This window comes from Simochromis diagramma, unplaced genomic scaffold (assembly GCF_900408965.1).
Source record: "Simochromis diagramma unplaced genomic scaffold, fSimDia1.1 OVJJ01000216.1, whole genome shotgun sequence".
Classification (NCBI taxonomy): Eukaryota; Metazoa; Chordata; class Actinopteri; order Cichliformes; family Cichlidae; genus Simochromis; species Simochromis diagramma.
The window spans coordinates 7,995,841-8,014,195 of record NW_024386883.1 but is presented as its reverse complement, the minus strand read 5'-3'; the positions used below and the strand labels follow the sequence as shown (position 1 = coordinate 8,014,195).

General features: G+C 38.5%; 2 protein-coding genes across 3 annotated transcripts; one reads left to right on the top strand and one right to left on the bottom strand.

Moving 5' to 3' along the window:
• il12bb (interleukin 12B, b) lies at positions 1-5,132 on the top strand. Its single transcript, XM_040032081.1, has 9 exons — positions 1-2,162; positions 2,684-2,777; positions 2,866-2,967; positions 3,155-3,331; positions 4,012-4,117; positions 4,217-4,386; positions 4,520-4,680; positions 4,786-4,904; positions 5,032-5,132. The coding sequence occupies exons 1-9, from the start codon at positions 2,076-2,078 to the stop codon at positions 5,057-5,059; spliced, it is 1,044 nt and encodes a 347-aa protein (XP_039888015.1). The 5' UTR covers positions 1-2,075; the 3' UTR covers positions 5,060-5,132.
• A 1,124-nt stretch (positions 5,133-6,256) lies between these two features.
• Positions 6,257-17,529, bottom strand: ublcp1 (ubiquitin-like domain containing CTD phosphatase 1). 2 transcript variants are annotated; one of them, XM_040032079.1, is made up of 11 exons: positions 17,380-17,529; positions 16,771-17,038; positions 16,294-16,385; positions 15,922-16,007; positions 15,711-15,826; positions 15,476-15,574; positions 15,069-15,106; positions 14,762-14,860; positions 11,773-11,889; positions 11,536-11,663; positions 6,257-7,755 (listed from the first exon to the last, which is right to left on the bottom strand). In XM_040032079.1, the coding sequence occupies exons 2-11, from the start codon at positions 16,922-16,924 to the stop codon at positions 7,728-7,730; spliced, it is 957 nt and encodes a 318-aa protein (XP_039888013.1). In that variant the 5' UTR covers positions 16,925-17,038; positions 17,380-17,529; the 3' UTR covers positions 6,257-7,727. The 2 variants fall into 2 exon arrangements, with proteins under 2 accessions (XP_039888013.1, XP_039888014.1); XM_040032080.1 differs by having other exon boundaries at positions 16,771-16,991.
• Between the last annotated feature and the right edge of the window lie 826 nt (positions 17,530-18,355).

Sequence of the window (18,355 nt, the reverse complement as noted above, 5' to 3'; positions counted from 1 at the left end):
CCACGGACACAACGACCGAGACTGTCAGAGCCGGGGCTCGAGCCAGCAACCTTCCAATTACAAGAAGAACTGCCAACTCTTGAGCCACTATCACCCCTTGTGTATTCCCATGCACATAGCGTCATTTTAAAGTTACAAATAGAAAAAATTCTCGTATTTTGTCAGGCTAAAATAATCGCCTCCTGGCTTCAGTCACAATACCATAATAATGTAATATAAGCTCCCAGAGCATTGTTTTTGTGCTGATGTTAATGCCGCGGGTGTTTTTGGAATTTTGCAAATTCTGAGTCATATCTACAAATATAACAGCAGAGCACTACTGACTCTTACACACACATGTGCCTCAGCAACATCCCCCACATGCACTGTAATTTCACGTGGTCAACCACTTTGCGGCTAAGTTGCTGTGCTTCCTAAATGTTTCCACTTTCCAATAATACCAGCTGATTGAGGGAAGCAATTTCACAAACTGACTTGCTACAAAGGTGGCAGCCTGTCACAGCGCCACACTTGAATCCAGTTAGCTCATTAGAACAACTCATTTTTTCACGAATGTAAAGGCAGACTGCTTGGCTTGATGGTTTTATGCTCTGCGGGACTGAAAACACCTAAATTTAAGAGGGACTGTTTCTGTCCTTTGTTGTGTGATTACAATTCAGTAATGTGTCTTATCAATCTTTAAAAAACTAAAATGTAGGATTCCCCAAAAGATCAAATTATAATTTCAGGATCTGACACTGATATATTCATGATAATCTAATCTGTTTTATCTGTCTAGTCTCTTTAACAGGAATAATACAGCACACTTAACAGCATAATACACACTAAGTTTTTCCTGTAGTCTCTTTTCTCTATAATTTCAGCATCATTGTTTAAGCCCATTCATTTAGTCCTGGCAGAAACTGGAAGTTTTCTTGAAAAACCCAATTACGCAAGCATTGATTAATTGGATTTGCTTTTGAAAGAAGTGCTGCTAAGCGGCATTCCCACCTTGACAAAGACATACCTGCTATCATTCAGCTGGTATGAGGAAGGAATGCCAGCTGCCTCTCCACAATTCCTATAAAATACAAAGGAAGTTAAAGAGTTGATAAGCCACTTGTTTAATATTGAGAAAAGTCGCACCGTGCACACACACACACACACACGCAGGGAAGTGGATGTGGTGTAAGGTTAGTATGATATGACATTTTCAGTCCCCATAGAATACGAAATAGGATAGTGGTGGGGAAAAACCTTTTACTTAATTGAAGTGAGGGTCCAAGCAAGGAAATTGCATTTCCTTTCAAAACAGCATAAAACACACTCCCCTTGAGTCATCTGTTGCCTTTTTTTTTTTAAATAAACAAAGGTTAATCAAAAGAAACCCCTATACCTATGTGTATTTATAGGAAAGGGTCTACGAGTTGTCATTACAGGTGCAACCACACAGGCATGCTTAAATGTTAGTGGTTATTTTGGAAAGAAAACGCTCTGCAGGTAACTTCCCAGATGTATACGTAAAAAAAAAAAGAAAATGCAACAGTGATTTTTCCATTTGGTCATTGCGTTTACAAAACTCATTCAGATAATCCTGTTTTGTTTTTTTGTTTTGTTTATAATCTGGGTTTTCTCCTTTATTTCGTTCATGATGATTGTGTTCTCTTGACGCATTCTGTGGAAGCGTCCTTTTTCTTGTTCTTCTTTAGAAGTCCCATGACGGCTTTCTAGATTACCTGCTCCACTTTCAGTGGCGTATAACCATATTTAAACATTTTAGGGGTTGCAGTTCTGTTTTACAGAAGTTTCTGTATCATTAGTTGGCCTTACTTCCCCCCCAAAGTGGTTAGTGTGATCACACAATCATCAGATTACAGCATGGATTTTGTACCGAATGAATTGTCGTCTTCAACACAGCTAAATTAATCAAGCTTAACAAAAGAGGAGAGCCGGGTGGAAAGCTAGTGGTAATCCATTTATTTTGATCATTCATTAACATTCCTTTCATGTGCAGTGTGGTCCATTGTCATCGTCATCATTGGTCAGGTATTAAAGAGTTCCTCTTTTGAGTGGGGATTTCTCAGCCTGACGTATAAATGCAGCTGCAGCTGCTGCCTTTACACAGACAAACACTGCTTACTACATCTGGTTCCAGTGTGAAATTGTGGATCAAGTTTTGCAGGGTAAGATCTATTATATTCCATCTGATTGTCACAGATATTCAGGAGGAGGAATAATCTGCTCACTTTGGGTTATGTAAAAATCAAAAATTTAGGTATCTTGAAGTATGTTTAAAACTTCTTATATAATTGAAAACACTTTGAAAATGCTGTTGTACTGGTTCCCAAATTTGAGTTCTCATCCTTTGAAGGGTCAAAAAGGTTTTAGGAGGAACTATCTGATTTTTTTTTTTTTATATACTATTTCATTTGATATCTTCTAATTTTTTTATTAGATTTATTTTTTTAATTTTTACTAAACTAACAGATAGTTAAATTAAGGATATTTTCTCTGTAATTTTATTTGATTTTAATTAGTTTTCCAAGTTCACAATTCTTTTGTTGTTATTTTATTTTAGTTATCACTGCTTTGATTTAAAGGGTTAATTTTGTACTTGAGTATTTCACTTTTTTCAAGGTTTAAAAGGAAATATTTTTATTTGTTTATGTAAAAGAGTCCCATCACTTCCTTTCTTTTGTTACAGATGCATACATTTTTGCTCATGGTTGTGTGGGCTATACTGAGTGGCGCCAGCTCTGACACCCAGCAAGCAGATGTCGAGACACTCATGGATAATGGTATCTCCTTGTCTTTGAATATTCCTCCATGTTTTCATTTTTGTTTTTATTTCACCAACAGTAAAATCTATTTTTTTGCTTTACCTAGTTGTGGTCCTGAGGGTGCCCTCTTTTACGGGTAGCATGGTTCACGTTCCTTTGACCTGCGGAGAAGCTTTTCAGAATGAGCCTGTGTTTTGGAAGAAAAATGGTAACGCAGCTTTTAATTCAATTCATTTTACTTATGTAAAGAAAAAGTCAAAGTCACAAGAACTTTCTTTTGTTTGTTTGCTCTATAGCTCATCAAGCTTTTGTTTATCCAGACGTCAAACTTTCCCCTTTGTCTCTTTATGGCTTTTTATGACCACATTGTAACAATGAACATGTCCGTGTCTCAGGTCAGGAGCTCAATCCGCCTCTGCAGGGGAACCAAGTCCAGGTCCTGGTGGAGGAGATGAAAGGAGGGAACTACACTTGCCACCTCAGTCCAAGTGGAGAATACCTGAACCACACTATGATCTTAATCCAGCTTAATCCAGACAACAGGACAGTCATATTGGAAAACAGAGAAGGAGGTAAGTTGAAAAAAAAGAAAGAAGGAAGGAAAGGAGCAAAGGCAAAGAAAGAAGTGAAACGAGTAGGGGAGGGAGAACAAAGAAGGCATGCATGAAGGGAAAAGGGCAAAGAGCAGATTTTCTTTGACTGGATTTAGCCTCAGGCTTTCTCTGAAGAAGAAATGGTATTGATGGGACTGAACAGCTAAGATGATGGTCAGATAGGGATTTAGGATAAGAAAAAAAAACAGGGAAAGGGTGTAAGGGTGGGGTTCCAGAGCAGAAAACAGAAACTGGATCAAAGGATCACCATTAGTAGTGTCAAAGGAATTTTAATAGAGAAGATGAGGGAAAAGAACAACACAGTGAGCAGGCTTTATATTAGGCCCATCATCACATTGTTAGTGCTCATGTTTCTCCATAAGGTTTCAGCTTTGTAAATCTCAAACATTAAGTTTCTGCAGTTTTGTGCTATGAGGCAATGTTTTCCTGTGATGGAACAAAACCTTAAAGTTGAAGAGGCAGCTACAAAGCTTTTTTTTCTCGTTTACAGCAATTATATCAATGCCCTGAGTGATTTATTTGTGTTTACTCGATGGGATCTAGAAGAACAATGAAACACTACAAGTGTAAGCTACACTGTTCATAAGAACATTAAACAAAAGAGAGGGAGGGGACTGACAGTAATTCTGTTGCTCCAGGTCACATCCACTGCTCGGCACCAAACTATACAGGATTCTTTCACTGCTCCTGGAAAAGAACAGCGCTCAGATCTGATGCCAGTGTGGTTTTGGTTAAAGCTGAACGGTAAGGACAAAGACAATGCATAGCATACTTTGGTTGGGTGCTGGTGTGGAGGAGGTGCTCTAGATAGTATTTTAACATCAACTTATATTTATATTCCAGTTTTACCGAAGATATCCCCTGTGAGCTGGATGCTGATGCATCAGGGGTTCGCTGCCAGGATGCCCACTGCCCATACAAAGAGGAGCAACATCGCATTTCCTTCACCGTTTACATACGCAGCCATGCTCGTTTGGAGGCCTACACAAAGTCTTTCTACCTGAGAGAAATCGGTAAGTTTGTTTTTGTGTATTTTAGCGTATGAAAAGTAACTTTCTTAGTCATCGTGCCGTGATTTCCTCTCTCCATTCTCTTTCTTTTTTAACCTTTGCCCACCTCATTTCTCTCCCTCCCAACTCAATAAAGTGAGACCGTCAAAACTCCCTAACCTGCACATCAGTGATGGGAAGGTGTTCAGCTGGGACTACCCTGATACTTGGGAGAAACCCTGCAGCTTCTTTGGCCTACAGTTTGAGGTCAAGCTGGTGCACAGTGGACATCCCTGCAACAGTGACAATCAAATAATTGTAATTAATACACGTACATCTATACACCAGATTCATATCTTTTTGCTGATGTCCAGTTTAGTCGAGGTTTCTTTGTCTTTATTAAGTCGCCTCTTCTTTGTGCAGAATATCACCACTGATGCAACCAAATACGAGGTTGGCGTTAAGACCAAGAAGTATGTTTTCTGTGTGCGAGCTCAGGACAAGTTCACCAGAGGGCCGTGGAGCCACTGGAGTCAGTGCACGTAAGTGTATTGATTTTTATTTATTTATTTTTTGCTAATTCTGTTCCTGTGCTAGGATTCACACTATTTACAAATCATTGTATACTGACTGATCCAATCTGTACCGTTTTGTTCTTTTTACCAACAGAGTGAACAAACATAACGTGGCATGCTAAGCGTTAGCCGCTGGACTCTGCTGCCGCACCAGAAAGAGGAAAACAGTTTTTAAAAATATTGTAATTCAGAAGGGAAAAAAAATGGTCTAATACATTTTTTCAAGTGATGCACAACATATGAAGCTGTGCTTCAGGAGTGAATGTATACCTGTACAGTATTTATTCATCCCTCTTCATCCCCATTCGTTATGTCTGTGGAACTACAGAACAATGTTACAATAATGATTTGTACTGTGATTGAAATGAATTAGTATTTCCTTCATGCCCTTTTTAACTTATTTATATCTGTTCAGAATGTTTCTCAACATTTTATAATAAATTAATGAACATGTCAGTTTATTGTATTTTCTTTCATTTTATAACAGGGCATCTCAAAATGTATTTGAAACCCATGGGTTATTTATAGTAATGACGAGTTTATTTTGAGTGCAGAACATACAAAAGATGAAAAATGCACTGACAAACTAGAAAAAACACAAAATCATAAAACTAAAGTACTTGTACATATTTGCATATTTTATATTCTGATATTGTGCGAGTTGCATGTGTATTCACTCATCATGTGGCTACGCGAGACAAAAATAGGTAATAACAATGACAACAGTAGGAAAATAATAGCCAGTAATAATACTGAAAAAATATTTATGACATTAGGGGGCGATCGTGGCTCAAGAGTTGGGAGTTTGCCTTGTAATCGGAAGGTTGCCGCTTCGAGCCCCGGCTTGGACAGTCTCGGTCGTTGTGTCCTTGGGCAAGACACTTCACCCGTTGCCTACTGGTGGTGGTCAGAGGGCCCGGTGGCGCCAGTGTCCGGCAACCTCGCCTCTGTCAGTGCGCCCCAGGGTGGCTGTGGCTATAATGTAGCTTGCCATCACCAGTGTGTGAATGTGTGTGTGAATGGGTGGATGACTGGATGTGTAAATCGATTTGGGGTCCTTATGGACTAGTAAAGCGCTATACAAATACAGGCCATTTACTATTTAAATGAAGGGGAGGCACTAGAAGCCATGGTGTTTTGGGAGGTGTCATTATTGGCCAGGTCGTTAGTGTCTACGTTCTTTATTCAATGAATTAATCTTTTATCTTTTATGGTGTTCATGGTGTACAAGTTATGAACAGGAAGTAATGAAATGTTTCTAACTGTAAAAGATTAACTCGTTTTTAACTACCTCGGGAATGTAGAACAGTACAAGCAAGCGAGGTACAAAAAAAGGTTTATTTTCCTATTTACAGCCACAATTTTGTCGATGAAATGAAGAAAACACACAAAAAAGGCAGAGCTCAAGAAATGAAAAGAAACTGAATTTCCAGGGACTTCTTGACATATCATATAGCTTATGTTTCCAGAGCTTCAGCTTCATAAAATGAGGCCCACCTTAATAAGTAGTGAAATGTGTAAAAACCCACTTTAGTTACAAAAGAGAAAAAAACAAAACACACAATTAAAAAAATGTGCTATCCAGTTCTTGTATTCTCATCACCTTTAGTTGGTTCATTGACATTTGGATGTTCCAGAAACATTTCAATGAAGAGCTGTCACGATCTCACGAGCATCAACGAAATAAAACCTATGCTTTATGTCCGTTCGAGTGTTGCGTCCTGTGACGTAACAGAATCAGCATGCACAGAAAAACATGAATACGTTTCTGGACATGTATGCACATGAATATCCAGCCATGGAAGCCTGACTGTAATATGCATGTACAGAATGTAAATAACAAAAAACAGGCCTGTTTGTAGTGACCACCTACAGACACGTAACAAATGATGTCACACTTGTTCACTAAAGCCACTGTTTTGATGAAATATTTTAGCTAGCCAGTTCTAAGACCAAAAGATTTTGGTCTCTCAGTAGTTTTTAGAATTGCTGCATACGTCTGCATGTGCAGGCTGCTGTTGTTTGTTTGACGCTCACAAAACTTCCAGACGTTCCAACTTTTCACTTCATTTATTACAAATCAAACAGACAATCCAAATACTACATAAAAAAAACACGTTAAATTACCAGGATATCCTCGCATACTGAAAACACTTTCAATGGTTATGTAACTTCATTTTGCTTATTTGTTTCTTTTCGCTCTTTAGCTTTTTGCGGTCAGTCTCTTTGAAGGCAGGCTACTGACCTTAACCATAATGAAATTAGATTTGTATCTTCTCCTACTCACTTGGTACAGCAGAGAGGCTTGATAGAGTATTTTTTACTGGTAATCAACTTAACACATCTGCTACTATTCACCCATCTAAAATACCAAGCAGGTGTAAAAGATCTCGAATACTTTCAGGAAATAGTGGACCTCAGTTATCTATATTAAACCCTTGTTGACCACCATGAGTAAACAGGTGAGCTGGAGTCTGTGACATTAAATCAGTGTGGTCTCAAACAGGATTTTTTTCCCCACAATGCACCTTGCACACTGATAGTAACTGTAAACAATATTTGAACAAACAAATGTTCCAGACTAAGAGAAGGCAGAGAACATGCAGATATATAAACTGGGAAGCCCGTCTCAGTCCTGAGGTTTTGACCTTGTGTGTAATTGTAGGGTTAGTGTTGGACTTTTAGTGAGGTTTGGTATGAAGGACTTTATGTTTGTTCTTGTGTTTGACAAGCGGATGATGCATTGGTTGCATCCACTCCAAGTCTTTGCGCTGATAATATAGTCCCTCTTCAGTGGTGCTGCCTCTTAGATAAGTACCTGCAGAAACAAACAGGCACACATTCAGCGCATATTTTAAACACATTCAGTTGAATTCATGTTGATTTGGGGAAATGTACGAATGACACTGGGACACAACATTAAAAATGAGTAACTACATAATGGAAGAACATTTAAAGCCTTTACCATGTACTAGAGATGGACCGATCCGATATTACGTATTGGTATCGATCTGATACTGACCTAAATTACTGGATCGGATATCGGGAGAAAAATAAAAAATGTAATCCGATCCGAAGTATCACAAAATCACCTCACAAAACGTGCTACTTGGCGTAACTCAGCTCGGCGCATCGGAGCAGTATGTGTCACGTGATAGAGCGGCTGTTGTCTGCGAGACCTGTTGGCGGTCTGTTGGAGCATTTGGAGCCTCGCTACATGCTTCCTAACCGTGGCATTTCATCTCGGCGAAAACTATCCCACAGAAGTAAAGCAAGTGTGTAAGTTCATCCCTGAATGTTTGCATAGTATTTCCACGTTAAGCTTAACAACTGATGTATTGAGCCACAGCTGGACTGGCCATCGGAGTTTCATATTGAGGTGAAAAGGAAGCGATTTGTCCCGTACTTCAGCTAGAATTCAAAAATAGACACAAAGCTGGAGTTATTCTGTCTTTGCTGCACAGTTGCATCTACTTCTCTCATTCACTTCCCCTTCCTCTCCTGTTATTACTTCAAACATGAAACTGATCAATGATCAGCTGATCGGCTTTTCTGCCGCAAGTCCTGTCTTTCTTGTTTGTTTATCGCCCACTTTGCGCTAGAAAGAGGAGACCAGTGGATAAACAACAGCAGCACGTTTAAGCGTGATAAGCTGTTGTTAGAATGTATTTAATATTAACTTTGTAGTATCAGCTGATGTTTGCTGGAGCCACAGCTGTAAAAGCTGCTGGTCATGATATCCGTTTGGATATGTGGTAAGAGGGAAACATGAAGATGAAACCAGGAGATGTCCTTACTGAATCATCAGAGCTGAACAAGTGATGGAAAAACAGGTTTACCTTTTAGGTGACATGAATGAGTTGAAGGGACGTTATGAACTGTTTCTGAGAGACAAATAACACCAGGATCCTTTTTTACGTAGCTGACGGCTGGTAACTGTGCAGGGGCGGGTCTAGCAAAGTTTTGTCGGGGGCCAGGTTGGGCATTAACAGGGAAAGGGGGCCACAAAGAAATACTTTTCTTTGTTATGTCATTTAAAAACTTTGAATAAATAATTATCTGAATCTTACAACAAAAGTGGTCATCTGATTAAATGTATAGAAATCCATTATTGTATATAGTAACTAATAAGTCTAATATACACCCTAATAAGCTATAGTACTTTTTCCTTTGGGAAGGTACCATTTGTGCAGTCTGCAATTCTGTTGAAGAAAGATGTTGAATCTATTTAAATATTGTAGAAAAATAATTGATTTCTGTGCATTTGTTTTACACTTGCATTAAATTAAAGTTGATTACATCAATTAAGGGCGGGGGGTGGTTCCCGAATATTTTTGCTGGGAGTTGGCAACCCTATTAGTTAGGTTGCTTAATATTCCCACTAAGTTGACCACAACATATTACTCAAACGACTGGAGAACTGGGCAGGTCTTTCAGGAACTGTACTAAACTGGTTCAAAACATACTTAGAAAACAGGAAATACTTTGTATCAATAGGTAACTTCACATCTGAGCAGACAAGTATCACATGTGGAGTTCTCCAAGGTTCCATCTTGGGACCCCTTCTGTTTAACATTTACATGCTCCCACTGGCACAGATTATAAAGAACAACAAAATAAACTATCATAGCTATGCAGATGACACACAAATATATATCACAATGTCACCAGGAGACCGAGGCCCTGTACAGGCTCTTGGTAAATGCATTGAGGAAATTAATGACTGGGTTGTGCCACAATTTTCTCCAGCTAAATAAAAACAAAACTGAAGTAATAGTCTTTGGTGCCAAAGAAAAACGATTACAGGTCACCAGAGAACTTCAATCTATACACCTAAAAACCACAAACCAGGTGAGAAATTTGGGTGTAGTGATGGATGCAGACCTAAACTTAGAAAAACACATTAAGACAATAACAAAAATCAGCTTACTATCACCTCAAGAATATATCAAGGATAAAAGATCTGATGTCTCAACAGGACCTGGAAAAACTAGTCCATGCAGTCCTCTTTAGTAGGCTGGATTACTGTAACAGCATCTTTACAGGTCTACCTAAAAAATCAGTCAGACAACTACAGCTCATTCAGAACTCTGCTGCTCGAGTCCTCACTAAGACCAAAAAAGTGGACCACATCAGTCCAGCTCTGAGGTCTTTACACTGGCTGCCTGTCCGTCAGAGGATAGACTTTAAATTTCTGATGCTGGTCTATAAAGCTCTGAATGGTTTAGGACCAAAATACATCAGTGACCTCCTGACCCAGTAGAACCTTCCAGATCCCTCAGGTCATCTGGATCCGGTCTTTTATCAGTTCCTAGAGTCAGAACCAGACACGGAGAAGCTGCATTCAGCTTTTATGCTCCTTATATGTGGAACAAACTCCCAGAAAGCGTCAGATCAGCTGAAACACTCAGTTTATTTAAATCCAGGTTGAAGACTCACTTATTCTCAGCTGCATTTAAATGAAGCACCAAATCCGCACTTAAGCTTAGATTTCAAAACTTACATTTTAACTACTGATTTTATCTACTGTTCTGATTTTATCTGTTTTGATTTTTGATTTTATATACTGTTTTGTTTGTTTGTTTGTTTGTTTTAATCAATTTAAAATCATTGTTTTTGTTTCTAATGTCTCTGTAAAGCACTTTGAATCACCTTGTTGTTGAATTGTGCTATACAAAGAAACTTGCCTTGCCTTGCTTGCTTACTCTTTAAAATACCAGAATATGGAGGATGGTGTAGGTTTAAATTTATTAGATTGATCAGTGTTGCTGAACTATAAAATGTTTTGGGTTGAGTGTATTTTTTGCATACAGGTATAACAGAATAGCTTCAGTCTCTTGTTTTTTAAAACTTGAGTATGAAGTATTAAAAAACAGTTTTATTGATTACAAAATACGCTATATCGGATTCATATCGGTATCGGCAGATATCCAAATCAAATTTATGATATCGGAATCGGTATCGGACATTAAAAAGTGGTGTCGTGCCATCTCTAACATGTACCATGTACAGCACAAACAAATTATATCATAAGTTGAACAGTTGATTAAATAACCAACCATGTACAGTCCTACGACATCACAGATAACAAAAATAAAGCTAAGAATGGACACAACAAAGTGCAAAGGAGAAATTTGCACTGAGATCTCACCTTTTAACCTTTCCATCACAACTGTAAATAAGAAAGAGCTCAACACTGATCCCTGATGTAACTCTACCCCGACCCTAAACTCATCTGTAATTCCTACTGCACACCTCAACACTGTTTCACAAATTTCTTGCCACTGGTGAGTTCCTCATTGAGTACCACAGTTACTCTCTTTGCTTGGGATGCAAAAGTCTCCTTCTTACTTTAGATTGTGTTCATTTATCCCCAGAATTGGATGCATTTTTTAGGATGAATTTTATACTTTAAATAATCTGAAATGAAGTAAAATTTAAGTAAGATTCATGTGTGTATTGGCATTAGATGTTATTTTTTTAATATATCTCGTATTTTCTTGTAAATGGCTGTTCAGGTCTAGCAGGTGCTGTAGGTTTGAAGTATGCAACTACAACTATGCAAATGATACTGTTTAGCTGTTCAATGAGTGCGTACCTCTCCCAGTGTTTGTGGTTGAGTCCACTGAAGTCGTCAAGCTTGGCGATTTCTTTGAGGTATTGAGACAGTTTATACAGCTCTCTGTCCCGCTCCCTGTTGAGGTGGGCCTTCATGAAGGGTCGGATCTAACACAAATTCACAACAACAAATAAAGAGAAAGTTTCATTAAGATCTGTAGTTTATTGTACCAAAAGAAGAGAAAAATGGTCAAGATAATTGTATGAACTAACCAACCTTAAGTCCATTCTGTGGGTTCATAAGAAAGTTTCTTCCAATGTCGTCAAACATAATGGTGTTCTTCCTGTTATAAAATTCTCCGTACTTCCCCCATATCACACCTAAGGGCTTCACCTGCAGAAGCCATAAAATAGATTAAATCAGTGCCATGATGTTTGCACAAAGCAGTAAACGTCCTCCACAAACATCATGAAAGAGGTATTCAAGCACATTACAACATGTCGTCACGGCGCGTGCAGTCACACCTAGAGTGCTAAATGACTTACCAGAATGTAAACAAACAAAAAAACCCAAACAACAACGATGTGATACATGTCACCTAGGACCATAAGCCAGAAACATTCCCGAGAATTTACATAGTTACTTAGCAAGCACGACGTGTATACAACTTTATCTAGTGACAAATCTCTGACAAAGAGATACTTGACCCCCTCTTTTCAAATTTATCCTCACTACACATCCATATTATATATGTGCTTCCCATTTGACACCCAAGACTCACATATGTTTTCATGCACAGTAATCTTATTTAATGAAGTTATGAAAAATTATACCTTCATACTATGATTTACTTATCTTTTTTTCAGGCCCTTGAAGTACAGAGGGGTGGTTCTTTTTAATATTCAATTGTTCCAGCAGTTTTAAGCCAAATCATCTGAAGCGCACTACCAAAATCCTGCTTTGGTAAATGGTGAATGAAATGGGTTTTATATCGCATGTGTGTGTATAACCTGCTCTGAGCATCAACATCGTGGCCTATATCATAGTCTGACAAACTAAGCTGGACAAGCTTAATGCCTGAGATGTCAAGTAATAGAGACAGGCATTGACTGTTTTATCTCGTCTGATGATTCACTGGAGAAAACAAAAAAAAGTGCATTTCGAGTACATTCCAAAGAGCGTTATCACCACATGGTGTTTAGTTAAAACAAGTGACAGCATATCTATTTTTTTTACCACCAAACTCGTCTTCTATTCGTGATTTCTTTCTGCGTCAAAATTATTTGGACACTTTCTACTGTAACTGTGAAATAGAGAAACAGCATTTGCGTTCACATGTTCAAAAAAATAATTTGTACAATGAAACAAATTAAGGTCCTGAAGATGTAAAATGTATTTTCCCTTTTACTCAGTTTACTAAACTAGAGGGGGAAAAAGCAATTTGCTGCGACACTCATGATCATCTATTGACTCATTCTCAGATATTGAGCTCTGAGAGAGTGCTCAAAGGCATCAACGGGAGCATCGGGCTAAGGACAGCCTGGACAGAATGAGAACAAATTTCCTGACCTGGTTTGATGTATTTTCCATTTTGGCTGTTTATTTCTGCAGCTCAAACTACTTTAAGCTATTTTTCATTATCTAAAATGTAACACATTTTAAGAAGGGTTTTTTAAAAATAATTTCTGTATCGAGTGTGGTGCATATCCTTTGTGAAAGAACCAATTATAAACCAGTGAAGGTTTCCAGATCCAAGGTTTCACATTGTTGACTCATCACATGGAATTTCCACCTGCAGTGACTTCATGACACCAGCTAAGATGACAGGGCATGTTGCTCATGACATCATTAAAGGGTGGAAGTTAGGCTACGTTCACACTGCAGGTCTTAATGCTCAATTCCGATTTTTTTGTCTGTTCGTTCACACTACAAATAAAATGCGACCAGTAAACGCGCTCTAGTGTGAACGCTCAAAGCGGCCCGCATGCGCAAAAGAAGACGTCACACACAATGCGCTGTTTAGACCCAGACCAAACAATATTGTTTGACTGATGGCCCTTAATATAAAGACTTCGGACTTTACGTTTCCCAATTTTTGCTTTAAGTTATTTTGTTATTTACATAATAATGTAAATAACCTAATAATGATCCTTATTGCTGTTTTAGAGGAGCTGTGCTTCAAAGGATACTTGCAGATTTCTGTCAGAATCTGCAGATTATACAGTATAAATAAAATGTTCACGTTTCTCCAACGTTGTCTTCCCAACAGTTTCACTGACATCTACGCTGGATGGCCAGGAAGCGTTCGCGATGTCTTATCGGGCGCTTCTCCGGCACTGATAATTGGCGTCTGTCTTGTGTCAGTGACGTAAAAGACGGATTTAATGCGACATGACCGTCCAAACAGCAGTCGCTTTCTAAAACATCGGATATGTATCGGATTCAGTACCACACATGAAAGTGCCCCAGATCGGATTTGAAAATATCGGATTTGTGCCGTTCACACTGTCATAACATGATCGGATATGGGTCGCATAGTGTCAAAAAAAATCAGATTTGATGCGCTTTCACCTGCAGTGTGAACGTAGCCTTAAACTTTCAAAACCAAACCTTTGTGCATGTTGTGTACATGTGTAGCTCTCTCTCTCTCACTCACTCCTTGAGTAAACAGAACCTCCTATTTAACATTTGGAGATTGCTACAATATGACTGTATTAATATGACTGTAGTGTGTGTGATTAGGTGAATGATGCTGTAGGAAAAAGCACTTTGAGTGGTCAGTTAGGGCAGAAAAACTCTGTATAAGTCCCAGTCCATTTAACCATGAAACTGTCTGTCACAGTCATGTGATGCTTGCAGTTTACCCAAAATGCCTTTTTGAGGATCATCTGAAAATAGATACTACCAATACTAATGCGTGTTTCTGTTATTCAGTATGACAAACATTAAATTCTTGGAGATGTTCCCTCTGAAACTATGATATATTCTATAATATCAATGCTCAGATTCAGTTATAGAAATAATGCTGAACAAAAATTAGATTATGGCTTTAGATAATGACACTCAGATTGGATACAAATTTGATTTTCTTGCAGTGTTATGTTCAATGACCCATTAACTGCCAGAATGAATAATGCTTAAAAACCTAAAATAAATCCAAATATATTATAAATCATTTCTTCTTCTGTGAAAGATATGTCCAAAGCATTGATGTGTGACCACAACAGTGACACAGGCCAATATTTTAAACAGCAAGTGTACCAACCTCCACAACTCCTCTCTTTGGGGTGTGTACCGTAATCATGGCCCCACTGTCCAGCATGAACGTAATCTTGTAATTAGGGTTGTCTGTCACTCCCAGCTCCTACACACACACACACACACACACACACACACACACACACACACACACACACACACACACACACACACACACACACACACAGTGGTGTTATCTTCTGATCCATCTACACTCATATAATGTATGCCAACTTGGTTAACACTGCCACCTTTTGGCAACAAAATGTACAGGATAATATAAGAAATGGTAAAGAAATAAGAGAAGTACTTGCCTTCATTTTTGCATCAATCCATTTCATACTTGTAGCAGCTTAAAAGAGAAAACACATTATGCGTGTTAATTAGTAATGAATTAAATCATGAAAGAAAAAAAAATAACAATTAAACACAACACAATGTCTACACACACACAAGCACAAGAGGCATCTCAGTGAGAGGACACGGTTCTCCAAACACATACTGGACATTTAATTGGGTATTTACCACAATTACAAAAATGGGCGAGCTCAGTCTGTTTTTTGGTTGGTTTTTTTGTTCTTCTTGGTGGATCAGATGCTCAATTTGGGCCAAAACATCAGGAATTAACTAGACAGACATACTTATATGAAAACCCCACACTCTAACACAAAAGCAATGAACCACTGCCACAGACAAGGGAAAGAGACGGACAGATACGTACACCAAATTACAATATCGTAGTCCTCATAGGCTGATGTCAGGAACTCGTGAAGGTAGGGTCTCATCAGCTCCTGACCTGTTTCTGCACATGACTTGTGATCTGAATACACACAGGATTATTGTATGGGTGTCCATGGTAAAACAAGCAGCTGATAAACAGACAGTAACTGCAAAGCCTCCTCTTTTGTTTCTTGCAAAGCATCTTATTAAAGAGACACATAATGATATCAACTCACCAAACAGTGTGTAGTCCACATCCAGAACCAGGAGCCTCTTGCCTTCCCTAGGAGGGTTTAGTTCCTCTACCTTGTACTCTTTGACTCTTCTAGCTATTTTTGCCAGGTTCTCCTCTCTGAAGACATAAAACAATATTTGTTTCTCAAATGCACCCACACATCCACACACAAAGACAGGTTTCCTTCAACGATTTCTAAAATTCTGACAGACCTGTTCTCCACTTCAATGACCTCCTCCTCAATGTCAAAATCATTGACAACGTCATCATTCTCTGGTGGAGGGGCTAAAACGTCTTCCTTCACGAAACAAAATATGTGCATGGTTAAAACTGTATCAGTCAGTACATTATACCCATAGCATATATCCCTCAAAAATGTCAACGGCTGTCAGATCTTCACCTAAACAACCATTTTCTGATCCATTAATCAAAGCTAGCTGATTCCAAAATCCTGACTAAACAGATTATTTACAAGTTACCCCTCACCTCTCTTGTCTAGTAAACCTGAACACTAGCCAGGCACACAGTCCTTCTATAATAGTTCCAGCCAGATATATTTTTTTTCATTTTCTCTATCCACCTACCAGACTCTCCTCTCTGGTACCCATCATCATGATCTTGGTATTAGGCTTCAACTTCAACGAGCCCAGCTTCATCTCATCCTCTGCTGGTTTACCTGCGGGCAAGATGAAAGGGAAAGGAACAGAAAATATATATAGAGAGAAATTCTGAAAATCATATTAAGAGCATGCATAACTTTTATAAAATTATATATATAAAATAAAATAATTTATATACTCAATAGCCTGCAGATAGGTGGAGAAAACACAAACTTTTGCACATAGACCTGGGGCTAGATGTAGGGGTGATTATTTTAAATATGATTAGCATCCAGGAGGGTCTTTTATGTAGACTGCACAATTAAATAAAAGCACAAGATGAAATGTCCTTTGGTCTCACACTTGGATTGGACTTCATATAGCATTATTTACACTAACTAGCGCAGAAATCAGAATCAGAATACTTCAAAAATCAGGTACTTATCATTGACATCATCTCACCTTTGACCTTGAGTCCCAGGAGTTTCTGTCTCTCTGGCAGGACCCCAGTCAAGGTCTTGATGGACTGTTTCAGGTCCAACACCGTGTCTTCCTCAGACAGAGAACTGATGAAGTATTCCTGACCTCCCCACTTAATGATAACCGACACCGACATGACTCTTCGGTGCTCTTCACACACACATACACACGACTGCAGCTGAAGTCAGGTATGCACGCGCACCCTATGCAAAAAATTTCCAGCAACAATAACAAACATGCACGCGCACACCTTGCAGAAAGGGAGAGACGGGCAAATTCAAAGGAAAGGTGTTAGGATGCCACCATGTAACTGGCTGGAGCTCGACTTAAAACAAACAAGAGCAGCTTGTGATAAAACAGAGAGCCAAACGGGACATTACTATTGTTAAGCAGGTGATGGTACGTCTGGCTATTTCAAGACACAACGGCCAAATGCCACCTAATCAGCTCAGACACTGTGTGACTGTCCCTGATGCTGATATTTATAGCACAAGGTTGCTAACACTGGCTAGCAACGATGTAAACACGCCGGGTTTAACAGCCAGCTCGCTAACATTAACTGACTGAGCTCCGCGGTCTGCTCACTCTTACCTGGTAGCACAAACTAACATGTAATGCTTGGCACACACTGTCAAATTTCCTCATAAAGTTGAATGAATGAACTGAGTTGGCCGTTCAATTTCATTCAGCGGGAGCCTCACACACCGCTGCTCTCTTCCTGGCGTCCCGAATCTTTCCGGTAGTGACGTAATTGAAAAAGGAGGCTTTGTTGCTATAGTGACAAAAGCTCGTTACTTTAAAATACAATCCTTTGAATTGTATATATATATATATATATATATATATATATATATATATATATATATAGAGAGAGAGAGAGAGAGAGAGAGAGATGGATAGATAGATAGATAGATAGATAGATAGATAGATAGATAGATAGATAGATATACTATATATATATATGCCTGCCATAAGAAATATTTCAGCTATATTCAAAATAAAACTGCCCGGTATCTAATTGCCACGGTTCAATGACTGACCACTACCTTATGCTATGCATTATGTATCTTGATACAAGTCTAATTTCACAGCAGGAAACACATTATGATTTACCATGGTCTAGAATCAGAATCAGAAATTGTTTAGTTACAGATGCACCCTTAAAATATTTATATGAACTAGAGAAACCCCTTAAATACGGTGTAAATATAATTAAAACAAAGGCAATCAAAGTGTCATATTAAATTAGAAGTAAGTTTTAAAACATACTATGTACAATATAAATAAATGAAAGTGAAAATAGTCTATGTCCACGCAAGGATAAGGATACTAATAGTATTGGTTTGAGAAGTATGTACTTCTTAAACCAATATATAAATGCTTAATAGGAATGTTTGCTAACCCTTCCCAAAAACAGCAGTCTTTTTGACGAACAAAACACACCTTTGTTCTACTATAACTTGCCTGGCGAAAGGGGAATTTATGCTTATCCGCACTGCCGGGAGAATATCTCATTCATATAAACCTAACAATTCCATAAAACTTGTAAAATCAAACACAATTAAAG

Coding starts and splice junctions, on each gene's coding strand:
- il12bb (XM_040032081.1), top strand. CDS start 2,076: ATGCAGCTGCAGCTGCTGCCTTTACACAGACAAACACTGCTTACTACA. Junction 2,968..3,154: donor TGTGTTTTGGAAGAAAAATG/GTAACGCAGCTT, acceptor TCCGTGTCTCAG/GTCAGGAGCTCAATCCGCCT. Junction 4,387..4,519: donor TTTCTACCTGAGAGAAATCG/GTAAGTTTGTTT, acceptor AACTCAATAAAG/TGAGACCGTCAAAACTCCCT.
- ublcp1 (XM_040032079.1), bottom strand. CDS start 16,924: ATGTCGGTGTCGGTTATCATTAAGTGGGGAGGTCAGGAATACTTCATC. Junction 16,386..16,770: donor CCTGGGACTCAAGGTCAAAG/GTGAGATGATGT, acceptor TCTTGCCCGCAG/GTAAACCAGCAGAGGATGAG. Junction 16,008..16,293: donor GTACCAGAGAGGAGAGTCTG/GTAGGTGGATAG, acceptor TGTTTCGTGAAG/GAAGACGTTTTAGCCCCTCC.